Source organism: Pecten maximus, chromosome 11, assembly GCF_902652985.1.
Source record: "Pecten maximus chromosome 11, xPecMax1.1, whole genome shotgun sequence".
In the NCBI taxonomy this organism is placed as follows: Eukaryota; Metazoa; Mollusca; class Bivalvia; order Pectinida; family Pectinidae; genus Pecten; species Pecten maximus.
Window position 1 is genome coordinate 40338788 of NC_047025.1, and position 15618 is coordinate 40354405.

General features: G+C 33.6%; 1 protein-coding gene across 1 annotated transcript; it reads left to right on the plus strand.

The window, feature by feature from the left end:
• The first annotated feature begins 88 nt into the window (after positions 1 to 88).
• Positions 89 to 13261, plus strand: LOC117337513 (unconventional prefoldin RPB5 interactor-like). Its single transcript, XM_033898522.1, has 9 exons — positions 89 to 204; positions 1703 to 1781; positions 2654 to 2789; positions 4614 to 4696; positions 4951 to 5011; positions 6154 to 6322; positions 8919 to 9078; positions 10376 to 10588; positions 11269 to 13261. Exons 1-9 carry the CDS (start codon positions 125 to 127, stop codon positions 11509 to 11511), a joined length of 1224 nt encoding a protein of 407 aa, XP_033754413.1. The 5' UTR covers positions 89 to 124; the 3' UTR covers positions 11512 to 13261.
• Positions 13262 to 15618: the final 2357 nt, after the last annotated feature.

The window sequence follows — 15618 nt, forward strand, 5'->3', positions numbered from 1 at the left end:
AATTTACCTTATATTAGTTCTATGTATAGAGATATATATTCTTTGATAAAAAATACATTCCAAGTGTATTTATTTTCTGTGTACATAAGCGACAAAAGCATGGGCGACACCAGAGGCTGACAAAATGAGCCAGCAGCAATTTTCACGTTTAAAAGAAGAACAAGAGAAAGCAATACAAGAAACAAACATCAAACTAGAGAAATGGTGATATGCTTTTCTATGCCGTGTTTCATATTAGATGTCAAAGGGTAAAATTGCCTGAACTGGTTGGCGTTACTCCAACAATGTTAGAGGTTTTACACGGCGAGATACTTTTGACAGGCGCGTCGCAGTCGGCAAAATAATATCCGATAGAAAAAGAGCCGACCAGTGGCCTCTTATGTTATAGGAGTATGGTTGGCGTCAGAACAAAAAAAAAAATAATAAAAATAGCCAGACATTTTACTACCTTTAGCTAGCTGAAGTATGGGAGACAATGAGACAGATCAGTTGAAAGATATGCCAGGTGTATTTAGGGGTTACATATGTATATTAGGCCAACGTATTTCAATAAAATCCTGGAATACATCGTACATTTGTAATAAGCAGCTCGGGTAGCACGGGTTTCCTCTGGCCCTGACACCATGTCTGGTGTAGGGCCACAACGCACTAGTGACTACTATACGAAAAAGTGGAATTCTCCGACACCGTTTGGTGTTGCTAAGATTTTGGTGCGAACAGAATAAAATCAAGCGCGACATAACACCTACCTTACATATATGGATAAATCAAAATTTATTTACCCCAAAACGTCCATTTTGTCCCCGATTTGTTTTCTATTCTGTCAGTGTATCATACACCTACCAACCATAAGTCTCGCTTTTTGTCACATATATCTTTTCTTGCAGAAATGCTTCAATTTGCTACTGTTTTTATAGCTATATAGAGCTATCATAGTTCAATACCACTAATAGTGAAATCAGGACTTCTCCCCGGCCTGATAAGAGGAAGAAATGAGACGACCAGACCAGGATTCCAACCAGGGACCTCCAAACTCTAAAAGACACACAAGAAATTTACCTACTTGGTGATCTAGTGATACAGGAGTCTATACACCATCAATGCATACATCTAAGGGAAGAATAATATTTTACATACTGTAAAAGAAAATCTAAACTTTATTTACAGCAATCGCCACACAATTTATATCAATTTATATTAATCACAGTTGGTTGCAGCTATTTGGAAAGGAGGGAAGAAGATTATATAATCTGATAGATAATCTTCAGTGATATTCCATTTTATAACATTCTTTATTAATGAACTAGGCATGGTGCAATATAATAAACGAGAACATGTACATGTAATTTCCTTTGTAATATCTGCTATGTGTTGTACCCAGGACCTTGGTTTTACTTGTCTGACACTGTTACATTTAAATGAGTAAAAAAGAAATTCTTCTCAGCAAGTTAAATATTTATTCACCATGACGCTGTACATTACAGTTACCACATAACCTGTTATATATATATATGGTTACTATTGGTTTACTATTACATATAGAATATATATCTTAAACATAGTGATAAAACACATTTAGCCATGGAAGTTGTTATTATTGCATGATTTGGGCAGGACTTTTAACATTTTTAACACTGTCTAACACTGCCTGTTATAGCTGTGAAAAAAACCCCAGTAAATTAAGATTGTATATCTTTTGCAGGGAACAATTTAGATCAGACTATGTTGCATTGAAAACCAGACTTAAAACTCTTCCCGACAAGGTCTCGCATGATGTAATGGTGAGTACAGTTGTAAACTGATACAGTTCTATTAGAATGGTCTAGTGATTGAACCAGTATTATTGGGTTTGATTTCCATTTCAGAGACAATTTTATCCCTTCTACCATGTATAATTATCTTTATGATCATCAGCTGTTGTAGTGTTTCTAGGGTGATTCAGATTTCCGTTTACTGTGAGCGTAAGATGTTAAAATTTTACTTACTCTAAATAAATTGAGAGTTATAACATATAGCCAGTACCCATATTCAATATTGATAAGATTTTGTGGTATCACACAAAGTATATGGAGTTCTAGCTGTCATAGTATGTTACAATGCGTGGTTACATTCATCTATCTTCAAGTTCCAAATGGGAATTTCTCTTTTCAAAAATGGCAGACATTGACAATTCAATGATGATCGTTTTTCTGTGAAATGGTATGATTTACTCAACGCCAAAGGCTGCATGAATTATACAGGTTTTAACTGTTAGTTTAAGGAAATGACTGTCACAGTTGTCAAAATGTTTTCTTCTGAAAAACTGAAAGTATACTTTCCTATTAATTGATCCTTAGCATGTAAATATGTGACTTAGCATGTTGACATATAGAGTAATACAAGTTTTGCAAAAAGAACTATAACACAATATTCGAGGTCACTAACACAAGTATAAATGGTAAAATATTTTCTTCTGAAAAACAAAAAATGACTAACACTATCTTGCCAGAAGAACTTTGCAAAATAAATACCTCTGAAACAAGTGAGGGTCTTCAGGCTCCTTAGTATGAAAGATATTAGTGATAACAGCAGTGTAAGTCCAGATTTGATTTCATCATCACTTAATGCACCATCATATATGAATAAAGCATGTTACACATCTATGTCATTTCAGGTTCCATTTGGTTCGTTGGCGTTCATGCCAGGAAAGTTGGTACATACCAATGAAGTATTAGTGTTGCTAGGTGATAACTGGTTTGCCGAACGTTCTGCCAAACAGGCAGCTGCTATTGTAGACCGCCGTCTGAAAGGTAGGCACATCATAATATCTATTTCATAACGTTTGATATCCTGATCCTAGTGTTCAAGGTAGACATATATCTGTCTCTGTTTGATATCCTGGTCCTAGTGTTCAAGGTAGACATATATCTGTCTCTGTTTGATATCCTAGTGTTAAAGGTAGACATATATCTGTCTCTGTTTGATATCCTAGTGTTAAAGGTAGACATATATCTGTCCCTGTTTGATATCCTAGTGTTAAAGGTAGACATATATCTGTCCCTGTTTGATATCCTAGTGTTAAAGGTAGACATATATCTGTCTCTGTTTGATATCCTGGTCCTAGTGTTGAAGGTAGACATATATCTGTCTCTGTTTGATATCCTAGTGTTAAAGGTAGACATATATCTGTCTCTGTTTGATATCCTAGTGTTAAAGGTAGACATATCTCTGTCTCTGTTTGATATCCTGGTCCTAGTGTTAAAGGTAGACATATATCTGTCTCTGTTTGATATCCTAGTGTTAAAGGTAGACATATCTCTGTCTCTGTTTGATATCCTAGTGTTAAAGGTAGACATATATCTGTCTCTGTTTGATATCCTAGTGTTAAAGGTAGACATATATCTGTCTCTGTTTGATATCCTAGTGTTAAAGGTAGACATATATCTGTCTCTGTTTGATATCCTAGTGTTAAAGGTAGACATATATCTGTCTCTGTTTGATATCCTAGTGTTAAAGGTAGACATATATCTGTCTCTGTTTGATATCCTGGTGTTAAAGGTAGACATATATCTGTCTCTGTTTGATATCCTAGTGTTAAAGGTAGACATATATCTGTCTCTGTTTGATATCCTAGTGTTAAAGGTAGACATATATCTGTCTCTGTTTGATATCCTAGTGTTAAAGGTAGACATATATCTGTCTCTGTTTGATATCCTAGTGTTAAAGGTAGACATATCTCTGTCTCTGTTTGATATCCTAGTGTTAAAGGTAGACATATATCTGTCTCTGTTTGATATCCTGGTCCTAGTGTTAAAGGTAGACATATATCTGTCTCTGTTTGATATCCTGGTCCTAGTGTTGAAGGTAGACATATATCTGTCTCTGTTTGATATCCTGGTCCTAGTGTTAAAGGTAGACATATATCTGTCTCTGTTTGATATCCTAGTGTTAAAGGTAGACATATATATGCGTCTCTGTTTGATATCCTAGTGTTAAAGGTAGACATATATCTGTCTCTGTTTGATATCCTAGTGTTAAAGGTAGACATATCTCTGTCTCTGTTTGATATCCTAGTGTTAAAGGTAGACATATATCTGTCTCTGTTTGATATCCTAGTGTTAAAGGTAGACACATATCTGTCTCTGTTTGATATCCTAGTGTTAAAGGTAGACATATATCTGTCTCTGTTTGATATCCTGGCGTTAAAGGTAGACATATATCTGTCTCTGTTTGATTGTCTGATCCTAGTGTTAAAGGTAGACATATATCTGTCCCTGTTTGATATCCTAGTGTTAAAGGTAGACATATATCTGTCTCTGTTTGATATCCTGGCGTTAAAGGTAGACATATATCTGTCTCTGTTTGATTGTCTGATCCTAGTGTTAAAGGTAGACATATATCTGTCTCTGTTTGATATCCTAGTGTTAAAGGTAGACATATATCTGTCTCTGTTTGATTGTCTGATCCTAGTGTTAAGGTTGTAAATGATTTCTTAAACCCTTTGATATGACAATTTATTTTGTATCAGATTTGATAGTATGTACTCAATTACAACACATGGCACAGTAATTAATTAGATTAACTTCATCACACATTTTATGTAAATATATGACTTACCTGTATTAATGTTTCAGATGTTGAGTCTCAGATAGAAGGACTGAAGGAGCAGAAAAAGATATTGTCACCAAGGCTAGAATTTACATCAGATCTCGCAGAGGTAGTCAAATATTTATTGATAGATCTAACAAAAAGTGTGATATCAAAGATGTAAGCTACATGTATTTACCTGATTGAATCATTTTACTTCAAACTTAAAGAACATATATTGGCCAGTGTTTTACAGTTAAGTATGATAGTAACATCCAGTTAACTGTGATATGATGGTCGGGTTCTATTTTACATATATCAAGCTGCCCAGAAGTGCTATCTGTCTACAGTAATTTTGTAACAATATTTCTTTGTTGTCCACAGGAACGTGGTGTTGTGGACATTACAGAGGAATATGATGAGGAGAAAGAAAAAGTCTGGAAAGGTGAGTCCTGAAATGAACTTATAGTCATCGGAGAAACTCTGATTAGGTGAGTCCTGAAGTGAACTTAAAGTCATCGGAGAAACTCGGATTAGGTGAGTCCTGAACCAAGCTTATAGTCATCGGAGAAACTCGGATTAGGTGAGTCCTGAAGTGAACTTATAGTCATCGGAGAAACTCGGATTAGGTGAGTCCTGAAATGAACTTATAGTCATCGGAGAAACTCAGATTAGGTGAGTCCTGAAATGAACTTATAGTCATCGGAGAAACTCGGATTAGGTGAGTCCTGAAGTGAACTTATAGTCATCGGAGAAACTCGGATTAGGTGAGTCCTGAACCAAGCTTATAGTCATCGGAGAAACTCGGATTAGGTGAGGCCTGAAGTGAACTTATAGTCATCGGAGAAACTCTGGAAAAAGTATGCCCTGAGAGAAACTGTGGAAAGGTGAGTCCTGAACCAAGCTTATACAATGTAGTCATCGGAGAAATTGATTACGTGAGTCTTGAAGCGAGCTTATAGTCATCCGAGAAAATCTGGAAAGGTGAGTCTCGAACCAAGCTTATAGTCATCAAAAAAAATCTGGAAAGATGAGTCCTGAAGCGAGCTTATTGTCATTGGAGAAACTCCAGCAAGATCTGTCCTGAGAGAAATTCTGGAAAGATGGGTCCTGAAAAAAGTCCTATCATAAGCTTATATTGATCAGATAAGGAATGCAAAGGTGATTCCTCAGTGAAACTATTTATTAAGTTTTCGATGGACATTTCTCAAATTTCATTTCTTGTATCCCTTTGTCCTTAGTTGTGCATGTTCAATTTTGGGCTTATGCCACGGCGCGGCGTCTGTCTGTCAATATGTCCGATATGGGAAAAAGAGGTTAGTCCTTTAAATCGTAACTAGTCATATAATTATGAATGGATTTGAACCAAATTTGGTCCAGAACATCTTTGGGGGAACAGAGTTTGGGAACATGAGCGATGCAGGCCATCTTGGCCTCTTGTTTTGTTTTTTTTTGACAATTGGGGTACAGATATTAGGCACAATAGTGTAACTTACACTTCAGTTACAGACTTATGTCAATTGTTAGGCACACATGGATACTTAGGAACAGTTGTGTGAAATAAAACTAGAACAATTCTAATTTTAGAACAACACAAGAAAAGGGTCCAGGAAATGAACAAAAAGAAAATATCCAGAAAAGATGGCGGATCAGAAGACAAGTCACAAGGTCGGGAAAAAGCAATGACTGACGAGCAGCTGTGGGCGAGGCTGGACGAACTTGAGAGGATTGAGAAAGAAGGGAATGAGTTACTAAAGTAATGTTGATTTAAAGTAATGTTGATTTAAAAGTAAGGTTGATTTAAAGTAATGTTGATTTAAAAGTAAGGTTGATTTAAAGTGATGTTGATTTAAAAGTAAGGTTGATTTAAAGTAATGTTAATTTAAAAGTAATGTTGATTTAAAAGTAAGGTTGATTTATAAGTAAGGTTGATTTAAAAGTGATGTTGATTTAAAAGTAATGTTGATTTAAAAGTAAGGTTGATTTAAAAGTAAGATTGATTTAAAAGTAAGGTTGATTTATAAGTAAGGTTGATTTAAAAGTGATGTTGATTTAAAAGTAAGGTTAACTTAAAAATAAGGTTGATTTAAAAGTAAGGTTGACTTAAAAGTAATGTTAATTTAAAAGTAATGTTGATTTAAAGTAATGTTAATTTAAAGTAATGTTGATTTAAAAGAGATGTTGATTTAAAAGTAAGGTTGATTTAAAAGTAAGGTTGATTTATAAGTAAGGTTGATTTAAAGTGATGTTGATTTAAAGTAATGTTGATTTAAAGTAATGTTAATCTAAAAGTAAGGTTGATTTAAAAGTGATGTTGATTTAAAGTAAGGTTGATTTAAAGTCATGTTGATTTAAAGTAATGTTGATTTAAAAGTAATGTTAATTTAAAAGTAATGTTGATTTAAAGTAATGTTAATTTAAAAGTAAGGTTGATTTAAAAGTAAGGTTGATTTAAAAGTAAGGTTGATTTAAAAGTGATGTTGATTTAAAAGTAATGTTGATTTAAAAGTAATATTGACTTAAAAGTAAGGTTGATTTAAAGTAATGTTAATTTAAAAGTAAGGTTGATTTAAAAGTAAGGTCGATTTAAAAGTAAGGTTGAATTAAAAGTAAGGTTGATTTAAAGTCATGTTGATTTAAAGTAAGGTTGATTTAAAAGTAATGTTGACTTAAAAGTAAGGTTATTTAAAAGTAAGGTTGATTTAAAGTGATGTTGATTTAAAGTAATGTTGATTTAAAGTAATGTTAATCTAAAAGTAAGGTTGATTTAAAAGTGATGTTGATTTAAAGTAAGGTTGATTTAAAGTAATGTTGATTTAAAGTAATGTTGATTTAAAAGTAATGTTAATTTAAAAGTAATGTTGATTTAAAGTAATGTTAATTTAAAAGTAAGGTTGATTTAAAAAGTAAGGTTGATTTAAAAGTGATGTTGATTTAAAAGTAAGGTTGATTTAAAGTAATGTTAATTTAAAAGTAAGGTTGAATTAAAAGTAAGGTTGATTTAAAGTAATGTTAATTTAAAAGTAAGGTTGATTTAAAAGTAAGGTCGATTTAAAAGTAAGGTTGAATTAAAAGTAAGGTTGATTTAAAGTCATGTTGATTTAAAGTAAGGTTGATTTAAAAGTAATGTTGACTTAAAAGTAAGGTTGATTTAAAAGTAAGGTTGATTTAAAGTAATGTTGATTTAAAAGTAAGGTTGATTTAAAGTAATGTTGATTTAATGTAAGGTTGATTTAAAAGTAAGGTTGATTTAAAGTGATGATGATTTAAAGTAATGTTGATTTAAAGTAATGTTAATTTAAAAGTAAGGTTGATTTAAATTAATGTTAATTTAAAAGTAAGGTTGATTTAAAAGTAAGGTTGATTTAAAAGTAAGGTTGATTTAAAAGTGATGTTGATTTAAAAGTAATGTTGATTTAAAAGTAATATTGACTTAAAAGTAAGGTTGATTTAAAGTAATGTTAATTTAAAAGTAAGGTTGATTTAAAAGTAAGGTCGATTTAAAAGTAAGGTTGAATTAAAAGTAAGGTTGATTTAAAGTCATGTTGATTTAAAGTAAGGTTGATTTAAAAGTAATGTTGACTTAAAAGTAAGGTTGATTTAAAAGTAAGGTTGATTTAAAGTAATGTTGATTTAAAAGTAAGGTTGATTTAAAGTAATGTTGATTTAATGTAAGGTTGATTTAAAAGTAAGGTTGATTTAAAGTGATGATGATTTAAAGTAATGTTGATTTAAAGTAATGTTAATTTAAAAGTAAGGTTGATTCAAATTAATGTTAATTTAAAAGTAAGGTTGATTTAAAAGTAAGGTTGACTTAAAAGTAAGGTTGATTTAAAGTCATGTTGATTTAAAGTAAGGTTGATTTAAAAGTAATGTTGACTTAAAAGTAATGTTGATTTAAAAGTAAGGTTGACTTAAAAGTAAGGTTGATTTAAAGTCATGTTGATTTAAAGTAAGGTTGATTTATAAGTAATGTTGACTTAAAAGTAAGGTTGATTTAAAAGTAAGGTTGATTTAAAGTGATGTTGATTTAAAGTAATGTTGATTTAAAGTAATGTTAATTTAAAAGTAAGGTTGATTTATAAGTAATGTTGAATTTAAAAGTAATGTTGATTTAAAGTAATGTTGATTTATAACCACTCCTAACCATTTAACCACAGGATTTGAATGACTATTGTATTGCAGTCTCATTGTGACATTGTTACTTACAGGCATGATAGATGTGTTAAAACTCTCAGTCTGTAGTTAAATTGTGTAACATAGGTTTTTTTCTGACACATGTTGCTAGCAGTCTTGATAGCTCTGTCATACACTCTTAAGATATATTTTATTGAATGGATTCTCTTTTTTAGGTTGGATATGGAAGATGAGATCAAACTCTCTCTACCTCCCCAAAGTGATGAAGATGAAGAAGAATTTGAGGAAGATGAGGAAGATGAGGATGATGAGAGTTTGTTATCAGAGGGCAGTGAACTTGAGGATTCTTCACGGATAACCTTCACACACACCAAGGTCATAACTCTAGGAGTGCTTGTTTGTTTGTTTGTTTATGTTTTAACGGCCCATCGACAACTAGGGTCATTTAGGGCCAAACAATATACTATCATTTTTTATTTTGAACGTTAAAATCAGATAAAAATTGTCATTTTTAAAAGCATTCGTATTGTATATTTAGATCATTATGATAAAAAAGTTGGTTAAAAATGGTAAAATATATATATGTACGAATAGATTATGTGAACTTTGTGATATAAATAGAACGTCAAAGAGAGTAATGTAAAAGACATCAAAGTCTATAAAATAGATCGATTTCTTTCAAGTAGCTAAATATTGTTTTCGAATCCACGGAACTGAAAAGGGTTTTCATATCCGGGACTCGAAAGTATTTATCATGAATGTGCTTGAAATCGGAACATTCTATTAAAAAATGCTCCACTGTGAATTGAGCATCACATGCATAACACACCGGTGGATCCTCTCGTTTCAAAAGGAACGAATGAGTAGGATATGTGTGCCCGGTACGGAGCCGAGAGAGGACTATTTCCTCTCTACGATCCTTCCGACTCGAGGAGTGCTTAAAAAATTAATTTTAGTCTAAAGAGTGATGGCTAACCCTAACTTTTCATCTCATGATTAGGATAAATTTGATCCTGACTGCTTTTAAAGTGCAGCACCATTTAGTGATGATTTGAACATAATACATGTACATTTGTCTACTATTTTGTTTCTATACAAGAGTTATTGCCCTTTATATACAAAATGGATTCAACCCTTAGTTTGATACATCTTACCTGTACCACCATAAACCAATACTTCTAAAGCTGCCTTCTTTTGAAGAAATTTGGTGTGTGATGTAACTCACACTCATAACATCAACTCTATTTTGTACTTCATTGAATGAATGTCACTTACTAACATTAACTAATTACTGCATTACTCCATTCTTAATTAACATCAACTAATTACTGCATTACTCCATTCTTAATTAACATCAACTAATTACAGCATTACTCCATTCTTAATTAACATCAACTAATTACTGCATTACTCCATTCTTAATTAACATTAACTAATTACTGCATTACTCCATTCTTAATTAACATCAACTAATTACTGCATTACTCCATTCTTAATTAACATCAAGTAATTACTGCATTACTCCATTCTTAATTAACATCAACTAATTACTGCATTACTCCATTCTTAATTAACATTAACTTATTACTGCATTACTCCATTCTTATTGTTTACAAACACTTTATAATGGTAGCTTATTAACAAAATATTGTTTATCATCTTTGATATTTAGGTGGATGACACAGAAGAAAAAGAAAACTCTGGTAAAATTGAAAGCCCAAGAGACATTTACCGACAGTTCTGTGAAGTAAAACCAAAATCTATAATGAAATCAAATACAGATAATGAAGGGCAGAAAGCAAAGGTGAAGAAAAAAGTAAAAATGAAAGAAAATGTCTCAGCTGAAGAGAACAGAAAAAAGCGAGGAATCGGCCAAGGTCCTTTGGTGAGTTTATAAAGGTCAAGGTCCTTTGGTGAGTTTATAAAGGTCAAGGTCCTTTGGTGAGTTTATAAAGGTCAAGGTCCTTTGGGGAGTTTATAAAGGTCAAGGTCATTTGGTGAGTTTATAAAGGTCAAGGTCATTTGGTGAGTTTATAAAGGTCAAGGTCCTTTGGTGAGTTTATAAAGGTCAAGGTCATTTGGTGAGTTTATAAATGTCAAGGTCCTTTGGTCCTTTGGTGAGTTTATAAAGGCCAATGTCCTTTGGTGAGTTTATAAAGGTCAATGTCATTTGGTGAGTTTATAAAGGTCAAGGTCATTTGGTGAGTTTATAAAGGTGAAGGTCATTTGGTGAGTTTATAAAGGTCAAGGACCTTTGGCAAGTTTATGAAGGTGCTTAATTGGATTTGTAGATGTTTTGTGAGTTTGAAACAACAAAGTTGTTGGTAATGGTCATTGTAGCATCTGTGTATTGGTCATAATTTTGTACATTAGATAGCTGAGTATCTTTGTCAGGCAGTGATTTGAGAGTGGAGTTATTATTGGGGTTGAATACTGAATACTAATATAAATAGGTACATGTACATTTCTAGGTCAGATAGTCTCTATGGTGCTGTTGACTCTACTTATATCTCATTAGTGTATGACTTGTTCATATTTTAGACTGATGTTTTTCTTTTCTTTCAGGCATTTTCTGGTACAGTCATTGAGAAGAATCAAGATTCTTTAATAAAAACATTTGAGGACAGAAATTCTGATGAAACTGTCAAAACTGGAGAAATAAACAGCATGAGTAATTTAACCAGGCACCATACAGACCGAGCAGAAACAAGTGTAAAACAGACAGGAGGGAGTGTGAAGGACAGTACACAGCCGAGACGTGTGTCTAAGTTTAAGGCAGGGAGACAGCGTAACACGGATCCTTCATAACAGACAACTGATAAAACTCCTCTACTTTTATACCTGTGCTGGTTTTAGTTTCTCTCTATGCAGAATTTTAATACAATTATGTATTTCGTATTTTTGTCTGTTACTTGAAATTATTTTATGTTGACATTGAAACATATTTTGTGTTGTACAGTATGAAGATTTGTGTGTATCAACACTTCAGAAACATTGTTTCATGCCCTGTGCCCAAAAACAGCATTTGCGGAGTACTTCTGAAGGGTACTTCTTGAAATGTATTTCATTGCTATTTACAACGACACATTTTACCAATGCACCACAAACCAGTTCTCTTTAGAATAAACTGGGATGTATAAGGTAGCTATTTGGAGTTGTCAAGCTGATCTGGTGGACCAAGGTGGGCTTATGCCATACTGTGGCGTCCGATGTCTATCTGTCTGTCAACAATTAACTTCTTCATAACCGCTGATTGGAATTAAACTACAATTTAACTGGCAGCATTGCTGTGTGGTAAGGATTAATAAAAGGGGTCTTTTGGCTTAATTGATATAAATGACTTCTTCTTTGAAACTAAGCAATGGATATTGCTCATATTTGACTGGTAGCTCGTTATGTGGTGGTGATTAAAAATTGTACAAATAGTGAGGCTAACCTCCAGGGGGCCTGAGGAGCGGGGCCAAAAGAGGTCAATTTTGCTATGTAAGCTGGGGATGTCTCCGATTTGACTGGAAGCACCACTTTGGGGTAAATGTGGGGAAAGGAACAAATGGTGGGGCTGGTTATGTTTTTGAAACTTTTGAGATCCCCATAACCATATAAAGCATTGATGTGCATAAAGATATAAACAAAATCATGATGTAAAAATAAGCCCTGGAGTTTTTGCCACTCCAGGGTTCCTCTTATATCTTTGTTTAGATCCCCACCCCATAACCATATATAGCATTGCTTGAAATCAAGAGATAAACACAATCCTGATGTAAAATTTAGGCCTAGTGGTCTTTCCCCATACCATAGGGACTTGGTTTCCTTGCTACATCTTTGAAATGGTTTAATTAACAACAAAAAAGAAACCCACACACAATCCTTATATAAACGGACCGAGGGATCTTTTCCCCACCTCAAGGGACTTTTTTTTTAAAAACAAAATCATGTTGAAAATACCAATCCCTGGAGTCTTTTCACACCCTTAGGAAGTCTGAACTTCGTTCATGGGTTTTATCTTTGAAGCAGTTGAGATCCCTAACCCATAACCATAATAGCATGTTTGCTATCAACAAATACAAAAAAAAAAGTGTGAAGCTTTTAACAAATTGAACATGAAGATATTTTGACATTTGATCAAATTCAACCAGGTGAGCAATACAGGTCATCTTGGCATCTTGTTATTGCAGTGTCAGCTTAAAATATTTTATATTTCAGTTTTAAGTATTTTAGCTAATTATGATGCTGTCTATATTATCAGGAATGATAAGTGTAGTACATTGGTGATATAGACATTAATGTTTAGCATGTAGATAATCTGATGGTTTCTCAAGCTGGAAAAAACCCACATAAATCCTGATAGAGACTGCAGTCCTATACTGTCGACAATTAAAGAACGTTACACAAAACTTTAATTGAATTTACTCCGGATGCAATACAAATGGGTAGCGACATTGTAGGCTGTTACCAAGTGTGAGACTGGTGCCCTCACAGGATGAGTCATCAACTTGATATATCCTAGTTCACCTGTTATTTTTATTAACAAAATAAAACGTTTGTCAGAGAAATACAATTGTCTGTGCTCTTGATTATTTTAAAAATACAATGTAAAGTGTTTTATTTTGAAAGTATGATAAAAAATAAAAGTTATAATAGCATAAGTCCTCAGCTATTTCATAGTACATCAGCACATCCACGAGTTGTTGATCTAGATCAGAGACGTACATATCTATCATTCTCATCTATCCGAGTTACTTCCCTTTGTTTGATACCTTTACCGCCAATGGGGCTGGGAGAGATACACATACGAATGATTATGTACAAAGGGCAAAAACTCTATGATAATCATTGTATACAAATATTGAGATACTAAGGAACTGTTGCCCATATTTGTATACAAATATTGAGATACTAAGGAACTGTTGCCCATATCATTAGCTACTGTTGTAGGGGAATTAGCATTCTATAGACAAGTGTTGAATACAACATTAGCTACCATATCATATGTATACATCATAATGTTTCACTAAAGACAATATAACTCGTATTCTTGGATCTGGTGTACAACGTAGCCACAAGTGATGGTGGCCTTGCCTGTATTATTGTGTGATCTACTAACATACAGGGTAGCATGCCAAGAATAGCAACTTCTCAAACTAAGAGTGTTCATACTCGGAAGCGTCCATTAATATTACTAACACCGGACCGCTGTCCGGTTCTCAAGATAATTATGCTGCACGCTGTCCGGTTGTCAAACTTTAGGATTTGAAGAGATGTTACTTAGCGGACCAACTTGATTATATCCGTTGTCAATCAAGTTTTCGTTAATCAAAACAGACTTTATAACATACATGCTATTATAAAATATTTTTTCAGTGTGGAACCACGCCAGGGTCCTGCTTTTAATCCTGTCAATCCAATTTAAGTCCATGCCTAAACCAGACACCTATATAATAACGTGATAAATTCTTCGGAAAGGTCTTAATTGAAAAAAATGTAACCATTACTCCTTAAAGAAATGACGAAAAAGTGTCAACAGTACGCTCAAACCAAGCTTTCAACAACACCCAAGCTGTGATTCTGTGATTAAAGTGACAGATTTTGTATTTAGGGCTAACGAACTATGCATATACTTCTATTCACCAGTGACTACGTGGTATCGACTGTCGATAGTTAATGGTGTCATGGTAACTGTACTTATAGGCAAATCAATGCCACCTGCTACTTTGGCAGGCCCCCGTGGAAAATGGCGCGAGAGAGGAGTGCTGATTTACGTGAATTTCCTGTTCTAGTGACAGGGTATGGCTGTGTGTTACGTAGTCGGTTAGTCAGTCCGTGTCGACTCACACAGTCCCGACAGTGGATCACAGGGGACTATTAGCGACTCATATTCAATTATCTAGCTACAGTTGTTGACATGTCTTTGTGAAATTTATGTCGAGGAAATTATTAATTGGTTGTTTCTCGATATACAATTAGTCATGTTGCGCAAGTGGTTTATAACCATCTATCGATCAGTTCGGTGACGTCTGATAGAGTCCAATCACCCCTGGTCACCGCCTTACAACAGGCACCTAAAATGTAACAGATACAAGTCATGTTTTTTTTAACTCCGTGTAGGACCAGGGACGTACGTATATGTTCCTGGTAGAACCTATACAAATGCTTTTATTCAGTATATTCATACTGCAAATAAATTTTAAGTTGAATCTATGACTTAAACATTCCAGTAATCGAAATAACCATTTACCTTTTGTGATAATTTTACTGTGGTTTGGATTCAATCACAGATTTAGATAAACAATGATTCAATTTATGTTATTGAACAGAGCTTTTGTTAAATGTTTGTCACCTAGTACTGTGTTTATGGCTTTGTACAGGCCAAATAGTGGAACATTTCGGAGCACCGTGATTATGTTACATTATAGAAATAAGTTTAATTTTCAACATGTACAGTTTGGGCCGATACCGTCTCACTCTCTCTCGATCTCTAAACTCTTATAACACTATTAAGTATCGCCCTGGGGATTGTTTATCTACCAGTATCTCCGATACCATCTCACATCTAGTCTTCCGCGAACACTTCCTGGAAGATTTCTTTCTAAAGTATTTTGAAGCATTTAATTGGTCATGGTTGATGTTTCGCACAATAGTTCTGTTTCTTAAAGAGATGCATCGTTTTGTGTATATGAAACCTAATATATAATAGCATTATGAAATGCCAATTCCCAAGTAAATACAATTAATGTAAGAAAGTTTCCGGGAGCTTTGAGCTGTTTACCATAGTTACTGTAAAAAAAACCCCAACAAAATCACATGTTTATTTACCAGCGACTACCGTAGTTACTGTAATACAAAATCATATGTTTATTTACTGGAGACTGTCGTAGTTACGTTAGACCTTTACTGTAATACTTCTCACGTGATTTG

Excerpts from the sequence above, each read along its gene's own strand:
- LOC117337513 (XM_033898522.1), top strand. The coding sequence starts at position 125 with ATGAGCCAGCAGCAATTTTCACGTTTAAAAGAAGAACAAGAGAAAGCA. Across the intron at positions 205-1,702 it reads AACATCAAACTAGAGAAATG|GGAACAATTTAGATCAGACT; the intron begins GTGATATGCTTT and ends TATCTTTTGCAG. Across the intron at positions 2,790-4,613 it reads TGTAGACCGCCGTCTGAAAG|ATGTTGAGTCTCAGATAGAA; the intron begins GTAGGCACATCA and ends TTAATGTTTCAG.